General features: G+C 44.4%; 1 protein-coding gene across 1 annotated transcript in view; it reads right to left on the bottom strand.

Annotated features, from left to right (window-relative positions):
• The window catches only part of PDZRN3 (PDZ domain containing ring finger 3), a 131,969-nt gene extending 111,102 nt beyond the window's left edge, over window positions 1–20,867 (bottom strand). Inside the window, exons 1-3 of the mRNA XM_035546945.1 lie at window positions 19,880–20,867; window positions 14,062–14,148; window positions 12,794–12,901 (exon numbers count right to left, since the gene is read on the bottom strand). Coding sequence (XP_035402838.1) covers window positions 12,794–12,901; window positions 14,062–14,148; window positions 19,880–20,596 — 912 coding nt within the window. The 5' untranslated portion in view covers window positions 20,597–20,867. The remainder of the gene's footprint in view (window positions 1–12,793; window positions 12,902–14,061; window positions 14,149–19,879) is intronic.
• Window positions 20,868–22,024: the final 1,157 nt, after the last annotated feature.

Below are 22,024 nucleotides of genomic sequence, written 5' to 3'. Positions count from 1 at the left end.
AGCGATGGTAGGAAATCCTCTGTCTGACATAGTAAAGGATAAAGGAAAAACAAAAATCAGGCTCACTTGTGATTTAAGACACATAGTCCTTTTAATGCCCTAAATGTTACGTTTTCTAAAATATAACAGTACACTTTAATCCCAAGGCTATTCAGACAACAAAATGGCTATGTGACAACAGCGATAAGGGTTTTCCCAACAAACTAACTTTAGAATTGATCTAGAATTTGTCTGATCTGTACATCCAACCAAAAGGAGACTTTTATCTGTGGAGCTGAACCATAAGCTTTTACATAATAAACCTAGTTATTGTGACACAGAAAACCACCGCCACCTGAGTTTTCTTCTTTCTGAGAAGAAAAGCCATTTTAAAGAACTCAAACACTCAACAATGTACAAGGTATGATGTCTCTAAATCACAAAAATTGGTGGTAGAATTCAAAGTGTTTGTCAAGTCATCATTTCAGGTTCCAATCCTGTATCTACTCCAGAATTAATGGTAAAAACTCTAAAGCAAGGAATAGAAGATGAGTGGACTGTAACAAATGCTGTGAACATGGAAAAATTTTTTTTACAAACTGAAAGTCAATACTGCATTTTTACTGTAAATATGTAGTTATCTGTAACAAAAACATCAGTATGTGGTGGTTCACTATCTTGTCAGAAATTTAGGTTCTCTGGAGAATAAAAGCAGTTAGGAATCTGCTAGCTAAGCTAGATGTTACTAACTAAAGGAAGCAAAACTCAAGCAGTTTATAATAATTGGGTGGTTATAAAGGAGTTAAGTAACAATTTGCTTTATAAAATTCTTCCTCAAGTATCATAAATACCATAATTTGGATTCTTGAATGACTAGCTAAGGTTTTACATAACAAAAGGAAATGTAAGATGAATTTGTCTCCTGTATCAGTGGATATGCCATTTGCTGATTGTTTTCATATGCTTGTAGACTTTGACACTCTTGAGTACTAAGACCCCATTTTTTCTTATTCTAATGTATATGCTTAATTTTAAGCAGATGAGTAGTCCCTTTGGCTTTAGTAAAGCAAATTCTGTACTTAAAGTTAAGCGTTCCCATACATGTTCAGTTTTTTCTGCAGTAGACAGCTTATGGTAATGCTCTTTTTTATCCCAATGGATTCCTATTCACTTACAGATCATACTATAGGCTTGCATTGAACTTACAGTAACAGAATGAATACTTCTAAATTTACTTTTTATCATCAGATTAGGACAGATGTAGCCAAATGTGGCCATCAATTCTTGTAAACTCACTACTGCAAGTGGGCATAACCTCTTCATTATGGATCTCTGCTCGGTCCAAAACCTCCCTCAGTGGAATCATCACTGACTTCAGCTGGCCACGACTCCTGCCCTAGAGGAGATCAAATTCACTGGGCAATACGCTTGTACTTTCAAGCCAGGATTTGTCTTTTGATTTTTGTCAGCTTTTAAAATACTGTCCTACTATCTTTGGGCTACTTAAAGACAATTTCCTTTGGGAAAGGACTTGCATGGTTTGAAATGTTGTGACTTAAAGTTAACTTACTGGGTACTGCATCAACAATGGATATAAACAAAGGCATTTATTGTTTTAGCATCTGTTTGATGGTGTGTGTAGTTATTCCCATAGTACTACTTTCCCTGCAAAAGATGTCTGATCATCATCTGATTGCCTGAGAATATGAATAAGTATGATTATTAGTCTGGTGGCAGAAAGCGGTCGAGACCTTTCCCAAGACCTCCATTTACAGCCTTAATTTGCATTCTCCTACAAGGATAAGTAAATCCTACCATGGTTTATCGCTTCATTGACAGCTCACTTTAATTAAGCAGCCATGATAATTGCATTTCTTCCTGAAACTGCAGGAAAACACTTTCGAAGTAGTTAAAAGCTTTTGGGCTTATGTTTTTTTCAAAGCTTTTTTAAAGGAGGGGAATTAAAGGGTTGCAATCGGACACAAGCAGAATGGGCCAGACTCTGTAATCCTTGTTCATATGGAACAGAACCTCGGGGTATGGAATAAACCAATAGTAAAGAAATTATTTTCAGAGTCAACTATTATTCAGGGCAAAGGGACAGAATTAGGGATACATGTATCATCTTGGCCCTTACTGTGGGGTTTCGGTTCCTTTGTTCTATAAAGCTATTCACATTATAACTCATTATGCAAAAAGAAGCATAAAGCCTCATCAAAAGACCAGTGCTGGCTAAGAGCAAGTCACGCAAACACAGAGGAGACTGTCAGGGATGCTGCTTTTCCTGATTTCTTGGCTTATGCATGAAATTCATTTCATCACAACAGAAACTTCCCAGCGTCTCCATGAGCCTCCCAGCCCCCCAAACTTCCCTATTTCTGCATGAGATACGTTACTAAAATGCTTCTCATAAATCTAAGGAATTCGGGTATCTAACTGCAGCAGAGAGTCTGTGGAAAAGAAGCTGGGGAAACCGTAGCTGAAACGCACAGCATCGGCCCAGTGAAAGTAGCCTCTAATAGTCTATAAAACGTGGAGATTTGCTAGGCCTGACAGGAGGCTAACGTATTATCTATCACTCTCCGACACCCCTGCTCATTCCTATGTTTATTACTTGCTTCAAGTCAGCAGCTCTGAAAGTCTGCAGAAGTCTTCTGCAATGTGAAATCCATACGGAGGGCAAACAAACTTGCTTTTTAGTGAATGCGACGCAAAGCGAGAGAATATTTCAATTACCAGCAGGGGGTAAAACTGGCTAAAACTGAAAGAAAAGGTTCCAGTTGCTAGAGAAAGGTTTGTGATTAAAAAAAAAAAAAAAAGCAATTCCCCTGCTGCAGAGGAAACCGCCTACAAAGCAAGAGAAAAGAGGGAGGCCAAAATGAAGGGAAAACAATGAAAGGTTATATTAGGAAAAAAAAAAGGCATCGGTATGTACTGGCTCCTTCAGATACAGGAAGGAATCAGAGCTGGCTGTGTGAACTTTTAGATTAAAACAAGAGTTGCTAGCAGGACATTTATCAACTGTAACTGCATCTGAAGACTGCTTGTTGCTTTGTTCCAAATTATTTGATGCTTACCACTGCTAAGGAAATGCTTTTAGGAGCTAGCTGTTCTGGCACCTTTCATAATGCAGACGCAGGAACTTTCACTCCGAAACAAAAGCTAGGGATTCTTGACAAACTAGCAAGAAAAGGGAAGTCCTACTGGCAGAGAAAATGGGAAAATGCACAAGTAAAAACTGAATTTGTAATTTTCATTGCAAGCCTGTGGTTCAGGCAACTGCTTCAGCTCAAGTAGGGAAAGGGATCTAAGTGGTGCAAGGCAGTGACGGTGCCCTTGTGAAGTGCAGGTCCCAGGGCTCCCTTGCATGAGAACTTGCCCGTTATTTTTAGTAACATCTCATATTCTGTGACATTACCATTGCCTTGCTTTTGCTTGTTCACATTTGGGATGAACTAAGCTTTGAAGAGTTTGCAGTCTTTTCAAAGAACGCTGAGTGATTTAATCCTTTCGAACTATAGACACGAGATCTCCTTAACGCTTGCAATATATGAATGTTAGCCTTAATTCTGAATGCACTAAAGGAGAGACAAAACTATGCAGTTGGTGAGGTCTCCTCATAAAACAAAGATTTCTTTTTCTTTGTGAGAAACCTGCATCAGGAAAAGCACTGTACAGGAAAGGGGGTTATTTCTCCTTAGGTTTTGGCAAATGATTACGAACTTCTATGCCCAGTGTAGGCTTTGTAAGTCCATCAGGCATTTCTTTATAAAGAATTAAAGCACCTAAACGTTTGTGAGAGAATCCTGGTGTCAGGAAGTTCTTGTTCGGTGTGACTGAGCTGCACCGATGTGCCTGCCCTGCGCCCAGCGGGGTCAGCAGAAAGTCCCATCGTGGAGGAACGGAGCAAAGCCGTGCCCTTCACCACACTTACCCATTACCCAGCAGGTTAGCCCACATCCTCGCGCAGAGCAGCACGCTGTCTGCTTTCGGATCAGTTCCCCCTTTAACGCTCCGCAGCAGTCTGCATAAGCAGTGCCACGCTGCTGCACTAACTCAGCATTTAAGTTTTTTCCCTTTTTGCTAGAGGGAAAACCAATTAGCCAGAAAACAATGGTCCATTTCCACATGCCACACAGGAAGAGTAATTTAAACTTCCAACTGTTCTGTATTTGTGGATCAGGTTAAATACTCTGGGATTTCCAGCGAATTAAATGGGACCTGGACTGAGCCAACAGTCTGTTCAGTTTACATCTGTTATGGCCATAGGAGTCTTTTCTGAGTCTTTTCTTTCTATTATCTTCTCCTTGTCAAACCACAGTGTATCTCCATCCAAAAGCAGACTCTCAGAAATACCACTAGCCCTAAATAGCCACAATTTCTACAACAAAATATTTCTTTGAATGACTTCAGGCTGACATTAGCTTTCCACCATGCCATGCCTTGTTATTGATGAACAGTAATAGTTTGAGTAGCAAAAAAAAATAAATAAATAAACCACCCTATTTATTCATGAGCTTAACTCAAGAAAGCTCTGCCTAGGGCTTGTTACTATTTACGGCCAGATTTGAGTCTTAAAAAGAGAAGACTGTTAAAGGAAAGAAGAAAAAGATTTTTGTTTAGAAATCAAGTTAGAGAAATACACTTCACAGAGAACACTGCAAGGGAGGGGATCAGATGATCTCTTTGTGTGCTTCTTTAGAAGGAAAAAAGTTATGCAATTCCAAGCAGTCATGTGGTATGGCAGCTGCTAAAGTTACTGCTAATTTTTATTAGAGCTGGCCAGAGCCAGAGAAAGGTCTGCTTTATAAGCAAGACCTTTTAAGAAATAAACTAAGTCTTCCTGAGCTGGGAAGCCTGCAGGACTGAGAGAGATGAAAAAAACACTAAATTCTTTTTTTAAATGATTTAGGAAATATTTTCGCTCTCCCTTCCTGTTGCTGGTTTCTTTCTCATGTTCATCCAATCAATCAAACATAATGTTTACTAGTTTTCAGCTCAAATTCCTGCTCAACGCCATGGCCCAGAAGGACTATTCATAGGTAAAATGTGTTCTTGCTTTTATCCTCCCGAGGAGGGAGCTGACCCTGCTCTGAGCACGGGGCTTGGACTGGATGAGCTGCAGAGGTCCTCTCCAGCCTCAGCCACTCCCTGCTCCTGGGAGGCGAGATTTCACTCTGTGTTAAACTTGAAGACGGGGTTTCAAAATTACCCATATCCCTGTGATATTTTATAGGGCTGAGTTTGTGTGGGTCACCTCTTTGGAAATCTGTGCGTGAACTGAATGGGAACGTGGGCCAGACTTGATCACCGGAGCTTTTACTTGCTGTCAGTGTTGCACACTTGTCCAAAAGTTACTGGGATTTTGGCAGAAAGAAAAAAATAGACTAGAGACAAGTGCTTCCAGATAATTTTCATTACAATAAAAAGACCAGTCATGCCCCAGTTTAAACAGGATAAATTTTGTACTGCTAGTAAATGAATCATAAGTAAACTGTGGATAATACACTGGGGTTCTGGATGCTCACTCTAAAAACCTTACAAGTCCTGTAGTTGCACTTTGTAGTGAAATATAAAACAGTAAAATTATACTATTTTAAATATCAAAACATCATGTGAAAAGCAGTCAACAATGTTGGAATTAGTATCACAACGCTGATAAGTTGCCACCTCTTAGTGTTTAAAGCACAAAACTGCAGTTACTTGTGAACAGTTTTAAATTTTTCATGGTGTAAAGAATGAGTAAGAGGGAACAAAACTAAAACCATACCTCATATTGGAAGATGTTTTGTTTACTCTCAAGCAGTAAAAATCGTATTTAAACACTACAACTACCATTGTTCAGAAGCAACTTTGCACTGTATTTGTTACCAGAACAGATTCCAGGATTTTATTTCAATTTCCATATTGTACGTGTGGGGGAAAAAGAGGAAATGTGATACTGTGAAAAACAGACAAGTGAGGCTTGCAGGTGAGACAGGCAGGCTTGCATGAAGCAATCTTGTTCTGAAGAAAAATCCCACCACCAGTACAAACTGGGTTAGAGCTGCAGGATCAGCAGCTCTAGATTCAGGATCTTGGGACGATTTGGTCACCCTCACACATTCTGCTTTATTCACGTTTGCTGGACAAATTCCATTTTTCTTTTAATTTCAAATGAATAGTTACACAAATTTTACTTGAGCGCATTTTGAATAGCAATGGTCTGAGCTTGCTTTTTTCTAGTTAATTTGCTCTCACTTTGTGCCTATCTTTTAGTACAATTGACATGGTAATGTACTACATATGTCCTAAATTAGGGATGATTGCATCTGATTGCTCAATTATTGTGATATGAACAAAATGTGTGAAAATAGTTGATAGGATGTTCTGTGTTTTCTCTAAAAAGACTCAGAGCATCCAGAAATCTAAAAATAAAATATAACAGTTAATCATAACGGTTTGGCTTCAAATGTGGAAAACTGAGCAGGAGATGATTTGAAATGCAAAAAATTGTACCACATGTGAAAAGATTAAATTGTCTCATTGTTATATGTTCTACGTGCATTCTTCTAAAAGAGTTGTTGGAGTCCGACATGTTGCTGTGTGCTTAGTTAGAGAATACGAAATGGCTATATTTCACTTCGAAAGGGTGATGGTTCATAAGGCCAAAATCTGGATCTCTCAAGTTGTATTTTCTCCTCGGTGCACGTGTCCTGGCCCAACGTGGGCATGCAACATCACCATGGCTCCTGCGGCCCACGAGGTGACACTCCAGGCTTGTCTCCAGTGTGAGATGTTATCAGGGTGAAACCACGCGAAGCGTGGATTTGTTTACTGGGAAATGGGAAATACAACTGGGGGAGAATGGAGGAGCTGCTTGGCGAGCCTTGTGATCTGCAATACGCGAGTCGCCCATGTGAGTCCGGAGGTGTGAAAGGGCTGGGAGTTATCAGAGGTCTTCGCATTTCCTTTCTGAGTCCCGATCCTTGCAATACTGAGCAAGTTGATAAACAGAACAAAAAAATTTTAGGGCATGGGGCAGGTGCTGTACAATCTTGGCCTTATGCTGTTTGGTTTTTAAAGTGTTATGAAAAGCTACCATAGTGCTTGTGTTTGTATCAAAGGCAGAAAGGGGCACGGATGCTGTAATCCCGTTAAAGTGTGACACAGAGGGGGTCTACTCCTGAGCTTAGGGAGCTTTTTTGGATAATTTAAGGTTAGGGTCAGCATGCTGTGGGCTTCTAGTGACAGGAAGGCAATAAAATGGTGGGGGTATCTGAGGGGAATGTGCAGGACTTTTTCAGACATTACAACGTGAAATGTGCTTAGAACTATAGCTCTGCTTCAGTGAAGAGACAGGGCCCAGAGGTCCCTAAGACTAGAAACAGCTGTTTATTTCTTTGCAGCACTTCAGATTTTCATTCCATCCAATTGATTTCTCTTTTTTTGTTGGCGGGGCGGAGCACAGCAGTTCAGTATTTAGCATGTCTGTCTGTTACACCTCTTCAGTTCCCTCTGTTTGCTGTCTGGCTCATCCCCCTGCTTCCCCATCTCCCTGCCACAGCTCAGGCTGGAGCGCTGGTGTGGAATCAAGCAAATGCATTTGAGATGAAAAAACGCAGCGATAAGCAAGACCTTCTGTTTTCATTTACATTTTCCTCTTAAGGTTATTATTACTCCCATTTAGCAGTGACCAAGCTGCAAGGCCTGTGTTTTAGCACAGACGTAATGCTGCTTTGTGATACCATTAACAGATACGGACAAAGGACTTGGAAAATCTTCCAGGAGTACGATCTCCAAAAAAAAAAAAAGCTGGCTCTGCTACAGCTGCACTCACTGCCCCGTTGTGTTCCCTCTCCACAAATTCTCCAATGTTCTTGCATGTCCTGGCAGGAACACGAACATTCAATTTTAAGTTGCTGTCTGAAAACGTTTTCTTCCAGAAAATTAATTACCAAGTAAGCGTATGTATCTGCATAGTAAACCTTGTTTGCGGAGCTGAACTCTGCCATTCACAACGATGAAAAAAATTGTTTAACCTCTCTGCCTATCATGGTTCAGCTAATGCGTGCAGTATGATTTCTGTAAGTAGCTACAGGCACAGGTTTACCATGTTAAAGCTGATGTGATTTTAAAAATTGCTCACCAGCAAATGAGAAATTGAAGGCCACGTTCAGTTAACAATTTTTTTTACTGATTATTTGTGGAAGTCTCCTGTGAGCAGTGGTAAGTTGAGCTGGGCATACTGCTTAGGGATAACTGCATGCTAGCAAGAAAGCTGGGCTGGCAACACAGAATCGGTCCAGAGACTCAACCACATGGAAAAACTAGACCCCATCACATACCAGCAGACCACATGAAATGTTTCTCCACTTGCTCCATTTCAAAGCAGCAGATCTTTCTTAGCATCTATATTTCACCGAGACGGAAACGTACGCCACGCTCCTGGGAGTGCTCCTCTCGTTGCCCTTCCTGCCTGGCTGATGTGCTTTCTCTGTGCAAACTCGGCTTTTCGGAGGCTATGCCGTTAACTCCGAAACCATGCATGGTTTGCCAAAAGCCACCTCATGTGAGCAGAAAGTGGCTCTGCTAAAGCAGCCTATATGCTACAGGGCAAACGGAGAACCCAGAGCAAATTGTAAACTTTAATTACAAGTATACAGTAGAACATTTGCTAAAAAGTTTCATTGTTCCTATGCGTAACCTGTGAAGAAATCCACGTAATAGAAAAGCAGCCTATAACTTGTAGCAAATGAGCATGCTTTGGGGAAAATCAATCAAATGCACTAAGACATGTTCTCAACTCCTAAACTAATGATCCTTCCTGTGAGCAGCATGAAACACTGGGCAAGTCCCAGGTGGCATAAATCCTGGAGGTTTCAGTGCAGCTATGACAGTTTATACTACCTCAACAGTACCCTAATTGTACTTAAAATGTTTTAAGGTGGCAAGCAGTCAGCGTTTCAAAAGTCTACTTCTTTCTAAACAGTCCTGAAGCTAAACAAACAAGTTTACTAGTTAGTGAGAAGAGAATGCCGTATTTAATTTACAATCTTTCAGAGCTGATGTGCTTAAAAATAAAAACTCTGGAAATCTAATTTTGTCTTAAGAAATGCCAGGCAGCTGCATAGAGGAGTCATTCATGTCTGGGACTTGAACCAACTTCTGTTATAAGAGGAAATTAGGACCATTTTGTTACCCTGACAAAAATGTAATCTGTGAGAACAGTAATTCCTCTGCATTAAAATCAATAGTTTCAGCATGTTTTTAATACAGCGATTTGCTATGGAACATCTTAACAATAATTCAGTAAATTACTAGTAATGGATTAAATCAGCTGTTTGCTTTGAAGTGTGTAAGTCAGAGCAGTGCATGAAAAACCTGCAGCTGAATCACAGAAAATCTCATGGTATCATTATTTCTTTGCTTCTACAGTAATTGTGAAAGACCTGGAAACAGACATAGGTATAAAGCAATAATGAACAGACTGAGATCCGAGTCTTTAACCCTGACCTGACAAGAGCTTCTCAGGATATCTTCCTGTATACCTCAGATTACCCATTTGCAAAATAAGGATAATATAAAACAGCGAAGGGAAGTAATTGAGTGGTTAATAGCCATAATGCATTCTTCATAGTCCTACGTAAACACTAAATATCTTTATTATTTAACAGATTTAGTAAAATGAAGTACAAGGGAAAAAGATTTTTTCTGTTGGGTGCTTTGCAGGCCGAGTAGCACGAACCACGCATCATTCATCTTGATGATGTATGTCATTTCGCAGTAGGAACACACCTCACAGTGGCACTGCTTATGTTAGTGATATACAAAGGGCCAAAAAAAATGTTTTTACTGAAAATTCAAGACAATTCTTAAACTTGATTTACTTCTTTGCATTTAACCTTTTAAAAGGTATAAAGCAGAAAATCCAAACCCATGTTAGAGTGGGAAAATGTTTAAAAACTATCTCTGACATAATTCAAAGTTTATCTCAGTATCAATTTGTCAGGGGGACAGAATTTGCAAGCAGCATTTGATATCAGCTATAAACAGCACCATGCATCTAAATTTTATACTGCCTAATCCTGTTAAGTAATAAATGTTTTGACATTTGTGGAAAATGAAAAACAATGCTCTTATTTTATACATGCTCCAAAACACATCTATTGTAAGATCTATGATAAACATTTTCAAAAGGAAATCAAATAATTTACATTTTACTGCATTTTATGTTCACTGTCATGGATTCTGGAATCAATTTTGGAGATGTTATGCTCAGCAGCTTATACTGGAGTAACAGTTCTTTGTGAAAGGGTCTATTTAAAATCACGCCGGTGGTACTTACAACCCTAATAATAAATGAGCAAGTCACATGTCCCTGACAGCCAAACTCTGTTCTAGATAGTTAAAAGTTATCTATCTTTACCATATTTCATGCTTCTCAAAGCAAATGTGACCCACTAGTATGCTTTAATATCTATGCTGAATTCCATCTGAGTCCACAGCTACACCTGTATCTGTAAATGAGTCTGGCAATTCAACTGAAAAATCAAACTTGGGTTAAAAAGTTTCCTTTTGGAAAGGCAATAAAAACATCTGCCTCTAGAAGGACATTATCACTGGATATCACCTAATTTTCATCTAGAAAATTTACAGGATATTTCAATTATCTAATATAATTAGTAGTATGATAAAGCTGATTGAAATGCCATGGTGCAGGAGGTGTCCTCTTTTTTCCTTACCTGGACAAGACTTAAAGTGCAATAAATACAAATTGCACAGAGTACAGAATGAAACAGTTCTTTTCAGGTCCTGATGTCCCCAGTGCACGTATTTTTAGGGCTTTGTAAGATCACAGTTAGAACACGCAGAGAGTACTCCACAGGGGGAACCAGAACACATCAGCTGGGCACCATGCAGAGATCTTCTTCAAGATGACATTCCTAATCCAAACTCATGCTCTCAAGGTCAACAATTCAGCAATAATTTTGCTAATTTTTCATCAGCATTTTGCAGATATTTAAAGGTGAGAAGAGTGCACATGAAAATGCATTTGTGGCAGCACAACAAGAGTTGTCAACGCAGAGGTTCCTGCGCAAGGCTTCTTGCTACCCTTGGTGTGTTATAAACAGGACAGATTCCCCTTGTGCCTTTATTCTGGAGTTTTCTCTCATGTTAAAATGTAACTACGAATTGGGGGAAAGAGCCTGCACAAACGCTACTCGTAAAGGCATCACAGCACGAAATCCCACCCCGCCTGCTTTCTTCTGAGTTCTTCTCGGGTTCCTAGTGGCTGTACAGCACAGCAGTATTTAGCTGCTTAGCCTGCCCTGTGCTACCACTGCCAAATGCTGAACTTGTGGAAAAATGGAGCAAAGAAAAGCAGCAAGGAGGGAGGTCCCTCGCAAGAGAGCAGATGCTGTAGAGCCCGTGGAGGTCAGCCGTCCCTGTTCTCCCCCGCCAAATCCTACCAACAAAATGCTGCACGCCTGCAGTTGCAGCCCGAGTTACAGCGCTCACGCTCAAGCAGACTGAGCTGAGCTTGCATAAAGACACCAAGACATCTCCTAACTTTGGGGTATTTGATTTTTTCCAAAGTTTTGTTTTTCATGGTCGTTTCATTTGTGTGACCAAACACTGCTTCAAAAACAGATGTCAGCTTTTCAAATATGCTTTAGGGAAATGTACGTCTATGGGAAAATTTTCAGTTCAAACAAAATTGCATAGTTCTCACAAAATTGTCCAGACCTTTTCAGAATTGCTATATCATATCTATAGTCTAAGCAACTCTGGATCATTTCACAGCTCAGCTTCTTATCTTTTTATAGTTCTGCTACTGTGGCTCCACTCTTTTCCATATGAAGAAACTTAATTAATATTTTATATCCTTACTAAATTGTGAATACAATTTACCATAACAGTACAGAAAATAGCAAATACACATTGTCTCCTGCCAACAGAAAATCCTTAACAGCTGTTTATTGCTCATTTGCAAAACATAAGAGCAATGGAATTCCATTACTTAGAGAAACTGGCTGTTCCATGATATCCTTGGCAACAAACACCGCACTTATCTTTTTGAACAATAGACTCTCAAAGTTTCTCCAGCCTACAAAAATAAGGCAGTGAAGAATACTTTTCCTAACTGTAAAATGCTAAACAATGGAAACTGACTCACAATCAGCTGCATTTCATGAAAACGAACCTTTCCTTCTCTCTCAAAAAAAGAAGTTTACTTGCTGCAAATTACGACAAACATTTCAAGCAACCATCTCTTTCACAGAAAGGACTTTTGACTGAGGTCAAGACTGGCAAAATGAGAAGAAATTCAGACTGCAATCTGAATAATAGAAAGACTTACAAACAACGTTATGGGAGTTACTCAGACAGGTTTACAATAAAACCTAGGGAAACTTCAGCGTAGGTTTTTTTCTGACTGTTCAAAACATTATCCTTGGTCTTAGAAACCAAGATAAATAAAATCATGGTTTACGCTACAGCTATTTCACATATGGTTTTAACTAAATAACTTACAAGTTTCCAATAGCTTTAAAAAGAAATATCTATGGCATACCAGATAGATGCTAACTCCTCAGAAAGTCAGGACATGCACATGCCATCCGTAATCTGGTTTCTATATTTAGGTAAGGACTATACCTCAAGCCATAAAGGTCAGCACTGAGTCAAGTCAAGCATATTTTAACAGACATGTCTTCTAGACAGTGTTTACCACGGTACATTTCTCCCAAACCCACGCTAAAACATCATGCCATTTGAAGCCCTGACACGGAATTCATACTATTAAAAGAGACTGGACAGTGTATTCGCATACCTCAATAATCCTGTCATGAATTTGCAGCCCTCCTTCCTTAGCAGCAGGCCCCGTGTCGACTATTTTCGATACAAAAATTCCTTCGCTGGATGAACCGTCTTGATTGTCCTTTAGGGAGGAAAAGAAAAATATAATATACCTTGAACTAACTCTCATTTTCCCTCAGCTAAAACTTGTCTGTGTCATAACAGTGTACGCAATTTAGAATAAATATTCTTAGGGATGTCTTAATATGGGGTTATTTGTGCTAATGAGAACACCTGATACTCCCATTCTGAAAAACTGTACAACCAGGAATGGACTTTCATTAGGTTCATTAGCTGCATGGTAATCATTTTCCTCTGACTTAGGCCAGCTCAGTAGTAACTGTCATTATAATTATTCTTAATGTAAAATCCAATGAGACGGCAGCCTGCTTGCACATCAAACGTAAGGCAACGGTGCATGTTTATTTTTAGCTGCACAGCTCTTCCTCTGGAGGCTTACAAATAAAACTGTGGAAAACAACTTCTACCTAACAAGGGGTCTTCGTATTCTGCCTACTGCAAAATCAGCTTCTATCGGTGCAGAACCATGTCTCGGGAAAGTAATTGAGAAACGTTAACTATAAAGAATAACTTTCAAGTGAATTTACTAGGAATAAATCGTGATTAATGTCACATTTCCAAGAGGCCAAGAAGTACTTCTGAATACTTTCTAAATTACTAGGACAAGGTATAATCCACTCCTTGATCTAATTAAAGTCATATGCAGCAGCCCCGGCCAACAAGCATCAAGAAAAAACACATTAGCGAGTGTGTGGTGCAGGAAACATCTGCTGAAATTGTGGAATTCAAAAGTAGGTTGGTTAAGTTATATCTCTTCACCTGCACAGAGGGCTGCCTAATCTTGGGTAGAGAGAAGAGTAATGTTTTCCTAACGAACTGTAAAGGGCCCAAAGCTGCGGGTTCTGAACTCGTGCACTATCTTCAAAGCGGAATGGTCTGAGAAGGAGATACCAAAGGGTTCCTTCCCTGTTTGGGGAGTTACACTCCACCTACATTAGTGTTCCTAGCGGTGGCCACATGCAAGATTAAACGTGTTGTGAGGGAAGAGACAGTACAGACGTAACAGCCATCATACACTTCCAATCCAACTCTGACCATAAAACTTGCTCTGAAAGAATCCCCAGAGAACCAAATGCTTGTCAGCAGCATTTTTCCTCTAAGTGTTGACCTACGTGCTTTTCCCAACTGGAAAGGGCAAACATATTTTAACAATTAACATACCACGCATGGTCGGCCACCAATAATATTAAATCCAAGCGAGCCTGAGTCACGATGGAGGACAAGAGTCAGCGCTTTGGTTTCCTCGCCCTGCAAAGAACAGATAAACATATTCAAAACTTTGTGCGCATCGGTGAGCAGGGCAGATAACACTTCCATCCGGGTCTGCTAGGTTGCTTTGTTACTTTCTTTTCCCATGAAGTTTGGAGAAAAACGACATCTGCGGGGGCGCTCCAGCCTCCGCCGCGGTGCGCCTCTGCGAAAGCCGCCCTCCGAGATTTATGCGTATTTTTTATTGAGATCCGCAGAGACACTTAACAGCAACAGAAGATATTTATATGCAATACTGTTCCTGCAACTACTTGACCCAGTCATACGTGATGTGCTATGTAAAATACTCCATGTTTCCAGTAGTCGGATTCTTGACTTTTCCAGTGCTTGAGGGTGTCTGAAGGACTGCATTTTTGTTGTTTCTCTCCAGTGCTAGCTGCAGTACAGTGTTTAAAAAAGTATCAACTATGAACTGCTATACAACAGCAATTCTCTGGTGAGTTTTAGAAAACAGCTTTAAAGAAAACTGCTACAAATCCTGCAAAAGACCTGTGATGCTAATGGCTATCCACAGTGCCTGCTGTGAAGAGCTTCCTAATACATTTTTCTTTGGAAAAAAAACACTAGCAAAACAGAAATCCTCCAGGACTGAAAATCATTATGGTAATTCCCTAAAAGATGAAATTCTGCAGTGAACAGTTCTCTGATTAGGCAAAAAACACACCACAAAGACAGACAGGACAGACTGGTAATACTGGAGCAGCTGTGCTCCGTTATCCTGGCCTACCCAAGCTTGCTCCTAACTGCACATTTGCTCATGTAAAGTACAACTTCTATAAAAACGTACACAAAAATATCCTTTGTGACACTGTGATGCTACTCAGCTCTGTATGTCTCACTAAGACAAAGTTTAGTGCAGGCACTGTTGAATACAACTAAATCCTCACAATGCGCTAATTTCAATCGCAATCAAGTGGCCATCATTCATAACACTACACTACAAAACTATACAACAGTACGCCAGTACAAAAGCCATTTGAATAAATCTTTTTTTAGAAATAAGAATAGGACAGTCAGAACTGCATGTGGTGCATCTCCAGATTTCTCTGAACATTGCTACCTCCAAGATTTTTTTCTTTCTTTTATGGAAAGGGTGAAAAAGTTATGAACACAAGAAAGTTTGAGGAAGTTATCTTACGAGTCTGGTTTTCATAACTGATTAATGACAAAAATTACAACAGTTACATTGTAATTTGATGCAGATGTTTCTAGTTTGTGCATTTTTCTTCTAACAGATCGATTTGAAGTTGCCAATCAAATACTAATGTCAATTAAACTCACAAAAAATGTCGAAGTGATCCTGGATTACTGAATTACTCTCAGATTTGGGGGTGATAACGAAGGCCAGTTCCCTCCCGGTGTAAACCAGCAGAGCCCCACTGACCGCATGCCCAAGGCTCCACCACGGGGCTGCTGCACCAGCGGCCTCCACCTGAAATTTTGGTGTGCAATTTTCTGGTCAGTTTGTGATCTTATCTTTCCTGTAGGTCCCATAAGCAAACTTGGACCTGTTAAAGAGAAATAGGAATGCGTTCCAACCAATTTTATTTGAATTTGCCTACGCTCTGCACCAGTAAGAATCAGGTACCCAGAGGAGGGCTGGAAAATGAAGTAAAGGCTATTGCCCCGCAAGTCTTCAAACCCAGACGTCAGGCAGGATTTCAAGGAGCAGATTTCCAGTCCTGGGAGGCCACTTTCAGGGCCTGGTAATTCAGCATTTGAAGGACAAGGACATGCTAGTGTCGCTGTTGGCTTCCCCTGTCATGCCTTTTTAAGAAGGCAAATCAATTAGAACAATCAAGAAACAATTACAACATTGCTCTCAAGACACTTCTGTAATTAAAGCTGAATGCTTTCATTAAAGCTTCCTTACGTGGCTCTGATTTGATGGCATACGCCTAGCAGAACAAGTATTAAAGCAGGTAAGTTTGAACCAGTCAAAGGTTGTGGGAAAAACCCACCCTAATGCAGTGCCTTTCTGAAGTACTCCTGAAAAATGACCACAGGGGTTTTAAGAAACTTTCCGGTCAGTCCTGACAGGTCTGTGCGCCGTCTCCGTCCTCTCTGTGGCTGCAGAGCACAGCCCCACGTCACCGCCCAGCGATACCTCCGCCATCTGGGCTAACTCACCCAGGCACAGGGCAGGCGGCGGCGCGTCGCTCCAACGCTTGGGAACTTTTGCAGATTCACCTCTCAGCCTCAGCAACGTCTTGGGCTCTGCCTTTCTTTTCTCCTCTGCCATATCTGGCCTTCCAGTGCAGCAACCATCAAGCAGTGAGTAACTGGAGGGGCCGCGGCCTGCCCCCAGCCCTGCCCCACGCCTGGCTCTGCGGCAAACCCGAGGGTTACCGGCACTGTGCGTTCCCGCAGCCGAGCAGGACTCTTAAAAGTAATTCTTGAGATGAGTCTGCTTCCCAGCTGGGTAATGCGGTGCTAATAGGCTGCCTTTTGCTTCCTCTATTGGAAGGTTGATTTGTTTGGTAATCGCGTGGCGAAGCCGCGCTGCCTGTTCCAGGAAGCACTCCAGCTCCTTGTTTATTGACCGAAGCCCAGCTGAGCCTAGTCGGGGACAGCCTGAGAAAAAATGCAATCTTGTTTTAAAGGGCTTCGTTTGGCTTTTACGCAATCAGAACTTGTGTCGCCACCTCCACGGAGGCATTAAACCTCGGGTCCTAAACACCAGATCGTGAACTGGTTCCCGTATCTGTCTGATGTATTTACTGGAAGTCTGTCCCTGCCTTTGGTCATCAGGAAAGCAGAAGGGCCTAAGACCAGACTTCCAAAGATCTTGCTTTGGCAGGCCTTAAAGCCTCTACTCGCCCTGTGTAGACTGACATCCGTACAGTTTAAAATGCCATCCTGAGAGCAGACATCGCCACGCACGGCCTTTACCCTGCGCTGTGCCGTCTGCTCCCCCTGGGCTGGAACCAGCTCCGTAAATTGGTTTTGATCCCCCCCTACTCACTTCTTCCCGAAGGACTTTGCTGGCTGTGTACATAAAGGACCGACTAGATCAGCTTATCAATAGGTGTGAACAGTGGTATGTTTCAGCAAGGATTAAGCATTGTTTGAATAGCATGAGGTTTTTCTTGCTTATTTAGACTTTGATGTTTCAGGATTGACAGGGGTGATCAAAGGCAATACTAATTTTGAGAAAAACACACTGCCTTCCCTACCACTCCCTCCTCAAGCTTGCCCACAATAAGCCTCACCTCTCAACCAAGGAGTAAAGTTGCCCTCTAAATAAACCTTCAAACTCGTCTTTTGGAACAAGCACGGATCAGACATTCAGTAAATACACTGTAAAATTAAAGCATTCCCTCAGTGGCTAAGAAGATGGGGAAGAGTACATATGGAAAACGCAACTGGAATCACTTAATGCAATTCTAGCTGTTTAATGGACTTACAAAATTGTGAGGTATTTTCAGATAACTCTGTGTGTATAAAATATATATTTTATGTGTGTCTTTATATAGTTGTGGCAGTGTTATAAACTCACTTCAGAAATGGGAGATGGAAGCACAGAAAAGCGAAGTGATTCATCTGGTACCACAAAGGGGGTCTATGCTAAAACAAACCCAGACCAGGCTTTCCGAAGTTGCTCAAAAACAGTTGCCCCAGCCAAAAGACCACAAGTTTGGGTCCTTCGTGATGGAAATGGCCTTACATCCATCACTATCATGTTTCCCCTGTACCTAAGCATTTAAACAGAACTGTAAGTGGGCACTTTGTCTGTTTTGACTAGGGTATACGCCCTCTGATTTATTCTAGACTGGCTCTACATCTGCAGCAACAAGCAACCACCCATCAGGTAGGTCAGAAGATCTTTCTTCTTTGCCTACAGAGAACCCAGAACATCCTACAGTGAGTTCTGGAATCATCACTTTTAGCCAACAAACTCAGTTGATTAGTGCCAGGTCTGTGTTTTAACAGGGAACAAACAATTACAGCTTATAACAGAGCCTACGAAGTACGAATATCGATGACGGCAAAATAACGATAGCAATGGCGCTGCATGCTTTGAATAAGCAATCACTTCTGAAATTGAAATCTGTTATTCTGTATTACCATATGTGTAATCCAGGCATTGAGAGACCTAATCCTTAGGCAAGCACATAACGCCCCGCTGAGTGTTTATAATCTGCATCCTGCACTGCACAGCCTGTGCTAGCGCCTCTGAGAAAACAACCCCCGAGTAAAAACTTGGAAGCGAGCCACATCCCCAAATTGGTAAAGCATCCCCTGCGCTAGGTGATTACCGAAGGTCTTTGAACAAACTCTCCGGTGCACAAAGATGCAAGTTTCCCGATTGTACTTCTTTGGGAGCTGGGCAGACTAAAGCTGTTGGTGTTGGAAAGCTGCCCGAAATGCTGTGAAAGACATGTAATTGATTGACCGCTAGACCACAAGGCTGTGGTGACATGACACCTTCCAGCTTTCTTCAGATCAGGCACTGCCTCAGAAAGCTGCATAACAGCCTTTTGTAACGCGGCTGGAAACCAATGCAGGCGTCTTGGGCAGCTGTGTCCACAAATTTGATAAAAAGCATGGCTGGAAACTATCTCCCCTGCACGCTTGCAACGTTTTGTAGGAGCGCCTTTCGTGCTAATAGCAGCTGACTACGCTTTATGGAGCAAAATAACGCAAAAGTTACCAACCCCAGCCACACAGCAATGACTGAGGGGCAGGGCACGAACAGAGGTGTGCTGCTGGCATCAGGTCAGAGGTGAGGAGGGGGAGATGCAGGGACGATTCCAGCAGTGGGACCGTGCAGAGGGCTGCGCTGCCACCCGCTAAGCCCTTAGGGCCGCAAGCTCTGCGGCTGCAGGGAAAGGGGACACAGAGAACGGCCCTGAACCTTGACGGGAACGTATGTGAAGGCCCTGATCTTTTTAGCAGCTTTACTGAGGTTTTTAGCTTGCGTTACACCCAGAAGTCAGAACAGTACTGTCAGTATTGGGATACTTTCTGCTTGGAGCTAGCAAAACACGGTGGGTTGTGTGGCCCTGGATTTCTTTAAGGGAAAAAAAAAAAAAAGAGAGAAAACTGAAGTTTTGTTTTCATTACACAGCTTTTGGAGCCCCAGTGTTTCTCGAGGTGTGCCTACAGATGTCTGACAGTCTCAGGCAGTCTAATACTGCTGGGTCTGTGCTGGCACATTCCAGGTCACGGGGAGGACTCCGAATGTCTTCATTTAAAAGAGAACTGGCTTCCAGCGCTACCCTCGCTGGGGAGCCTCGTCCCCGTCAGAGCTCGGGGCCGCGGCAGCTCTGCCTTTTGGTTCTGGCCACTTTATAAACAGTTTATTTCTGACCGCCTGAAATCAAGGTAGTTTTTCTCCTCCTAAACCAAGTAAAGAACCCAGTGGGGGTCTGGAAAAAACCCCAAGCCTCGCACCGCAACGTGGCTGCTCCGGAGCCTGAAATGGCTGGCGGGGGGCACGGGGGACCCCACAGGGGTGGCTCCGGGGACGTGGAGGCACAGCCTCACCCGGCTGCCTCCCACCGCCCGGTGTGACCCCGGGGAGCCTCCTCACAGCGGCTCAGCCCCACGGCGGCTCAGCCCCCTCCAGCTCCTCGAGGCTCCCTGAGGGGACCCGCGGCCCCGCGGGGAGGCTCCGCACCTCACCCCCCGGTATCGCGACAGGGCGGGCGGGCTCCCCGACAGCGCCCCCGTCACACACCCCCCTCCCGGGCTGTGCCCCCCTTACCTTGCCGGGCGACGCAGCGCGGGCGCGGGCCAGGGCGTCGAGGCGGGCGCTGTACTGCGTGAAGCGCTTCTGGTAGCGCAGCGCCGTCACCTGCAGCTCCAGCTGCGCCGCCGCCAGTCGCGACAGCAGCGACTGCTCCCGCTTGCCGGCGCGCAGCGCCTCCTTCTTCAGCGCCTTCTCCAGCGCCGCCGCCCGCGCCTGCAGCGCGGCGCCGTGGGCTCGCAGGGCCCGCAGGCAGCCGTGGCCGCCGGCTCGGCGCTCGCCGTGGGTGAGCACCAAGCCGCAGCCCTGCTCGCACAGCCCGGCCGGCCGCGCCTCGCAGCGCTCCCGCATGTGCGCCTCCACGTCGCGGAGGTTGAGCACCTGGCGGCAGCCGCGGTTGCGGCACTTGGCCGGCGAGAAGTCGCACGTCTCGGCGTGCTCGCCCAGCTGCTGCAGCGGCACCACCGCCTCGCAGCCCCGCGCGTGGTTGTCGCACTTGATGTCCAGCTTGAGGATGAGGCTCTTGAGGGGCAGGACGTGGTTGAGCTCCTTGGTGGAGATGCGCTGGCAGTTGACGGGGCAGCTGCCCTGCTGCACCACCCAGGGCAGCACGCAGCCGGCGCAGAACACATGGCCGCAGGGGGTGGTCAGCGGGTCCTCCAGGACCTTGTTGCACAGGTTGCACTTGAAGTCGGGGTCCACGTCCCCGCTGAAGCGATCCAGCTCGAACCCCATCCTCCTTCCGCTCCGCCGGGAAGCGAGCGAACGGCAGCAACGAGCAGATGTACGGGCGTGAGCCCGCCCAAAGTGGCCCGAGCGCGGGGACGGGACGCAAAACCCGCTGCAGCCGCCCGGGCAGCCCCGGCGCAGCCCCGGCACAACGCCCGGCACAGCGCCCGGCACAGCGCCCGGCCCGCCGCCGCGTTACCCCCGCCGCTCCCGGGCAGCGCCCGGCCCGGCCCCGCAGCTGCCGCCGCCGCGCTCCCGGGCGCCGCCTGCGCAGAGCCCCGCCCCCCTCGAGGCCCCGCCCCCTCGAGGGCCACACCCACTTGAGCCCCGCCCCTCGAGGCCCCTCCCCGCCGAGCCCCTCCCACCGCCGAGCCCCCTCCCTTCGAACCCCCCCCCCCCCCCCCCCGCAACAAATCACCTCACGGCTCAGCTGCGCACATCCTTAACGGATTTTTGCCTTTTTTTAAAAGAATTATGGCAGAATTGGGGATTGCGCACGCACGTTGTTGGTTAGCTGCATCTGGACACCCCCTGGCCATGGAGCTGCAGGCTGGTTAGCGCCTCTCACTGTGGGACTTGCCGGTTGTGGTGCCACGTTTGTCTGGTGCAAGCGGTGCCCAGGCGTCCTCCGTGTGCTCCCCAAGCCTCGGGGACAAAACATTTGTGTTTGTGCCCCTCGCCGTGCTGCAGTGCCCTGTCCTCCACCCCTCACCAGGCCACACGCCGCTCTCCTGGGCACCCACGCTCTGGCGGCCATAGCCAGGACGCCCGTTACTCTCCATGAACACCTCATCTGAAATAAAGCCCCAGGCGACATGGTCTGAGGGTGCACGGAGCGACCTGAGCGCTACCACCCATTCAGTAGGCGCTGTCTGTGGCCTTGTGTGATGGGGCAATCCATCCGTGCAGTGGTTCCTGGAGGGGCTGCTCTGAGATATCTGCTCCGGGTGGGAGTCCCTTGTGACCGCCATCACACCGCCTTCCTTACGTGAGCTTATAAAGTGCCTCGTGCACTCAGGACCGTGCTGGAGTACGTAGCGATGGTAACACGGTGCTGTCTTCAACGATAACTGTTGCAGGTGAGGCTTAGTGTTTCAGAGCTGTCGGTACAGGATGCACGAGGCCATTCCTGCCGAAGCCAGAGGCAGGGCTTCTGCTGATTTCAGTGATGTCCGTACCGGGGTCCTTACGCTATTTGGAGCTCTACAAATATGTGGATGGAAAATACAGACGAGACCTTTCATGATATTTTCATTTGAAGTCATGGCTAGGCAGATGCTGTGCTGAATTCTGTGACAGACTTTAGTGGGACGTTTATGTAGGAACTGATTACTTACAAATCAATTGTGGTGGAAGCCTTTGAAGGCCTCTGCAGTCGTGCAGTTGGGCAGGAGCTGGGAACACTGACAGGGAACTGAAGTTCCCTCTCCTGCT

This window comes from Cygnus atratus, chromosome 10 (assembly GCF_013377495.2).
Source record: "Cygnus atratus isolate AKBS03 ecotype Queensland, Australia chromosome 10, CAtr_DNAZoo_HiC_assembly, whole genome shotgun sequence".
In the NCBI taxonomy this organism is placed as follows: Eukaryota; Metazoa; Chordata; class Aves; order Anseriformes; family Anatidae; genus Cygnus; species Cygnus atratus.
This window is presented reverse-complemented; position numbering and strand designations above follow the sequence as displayed.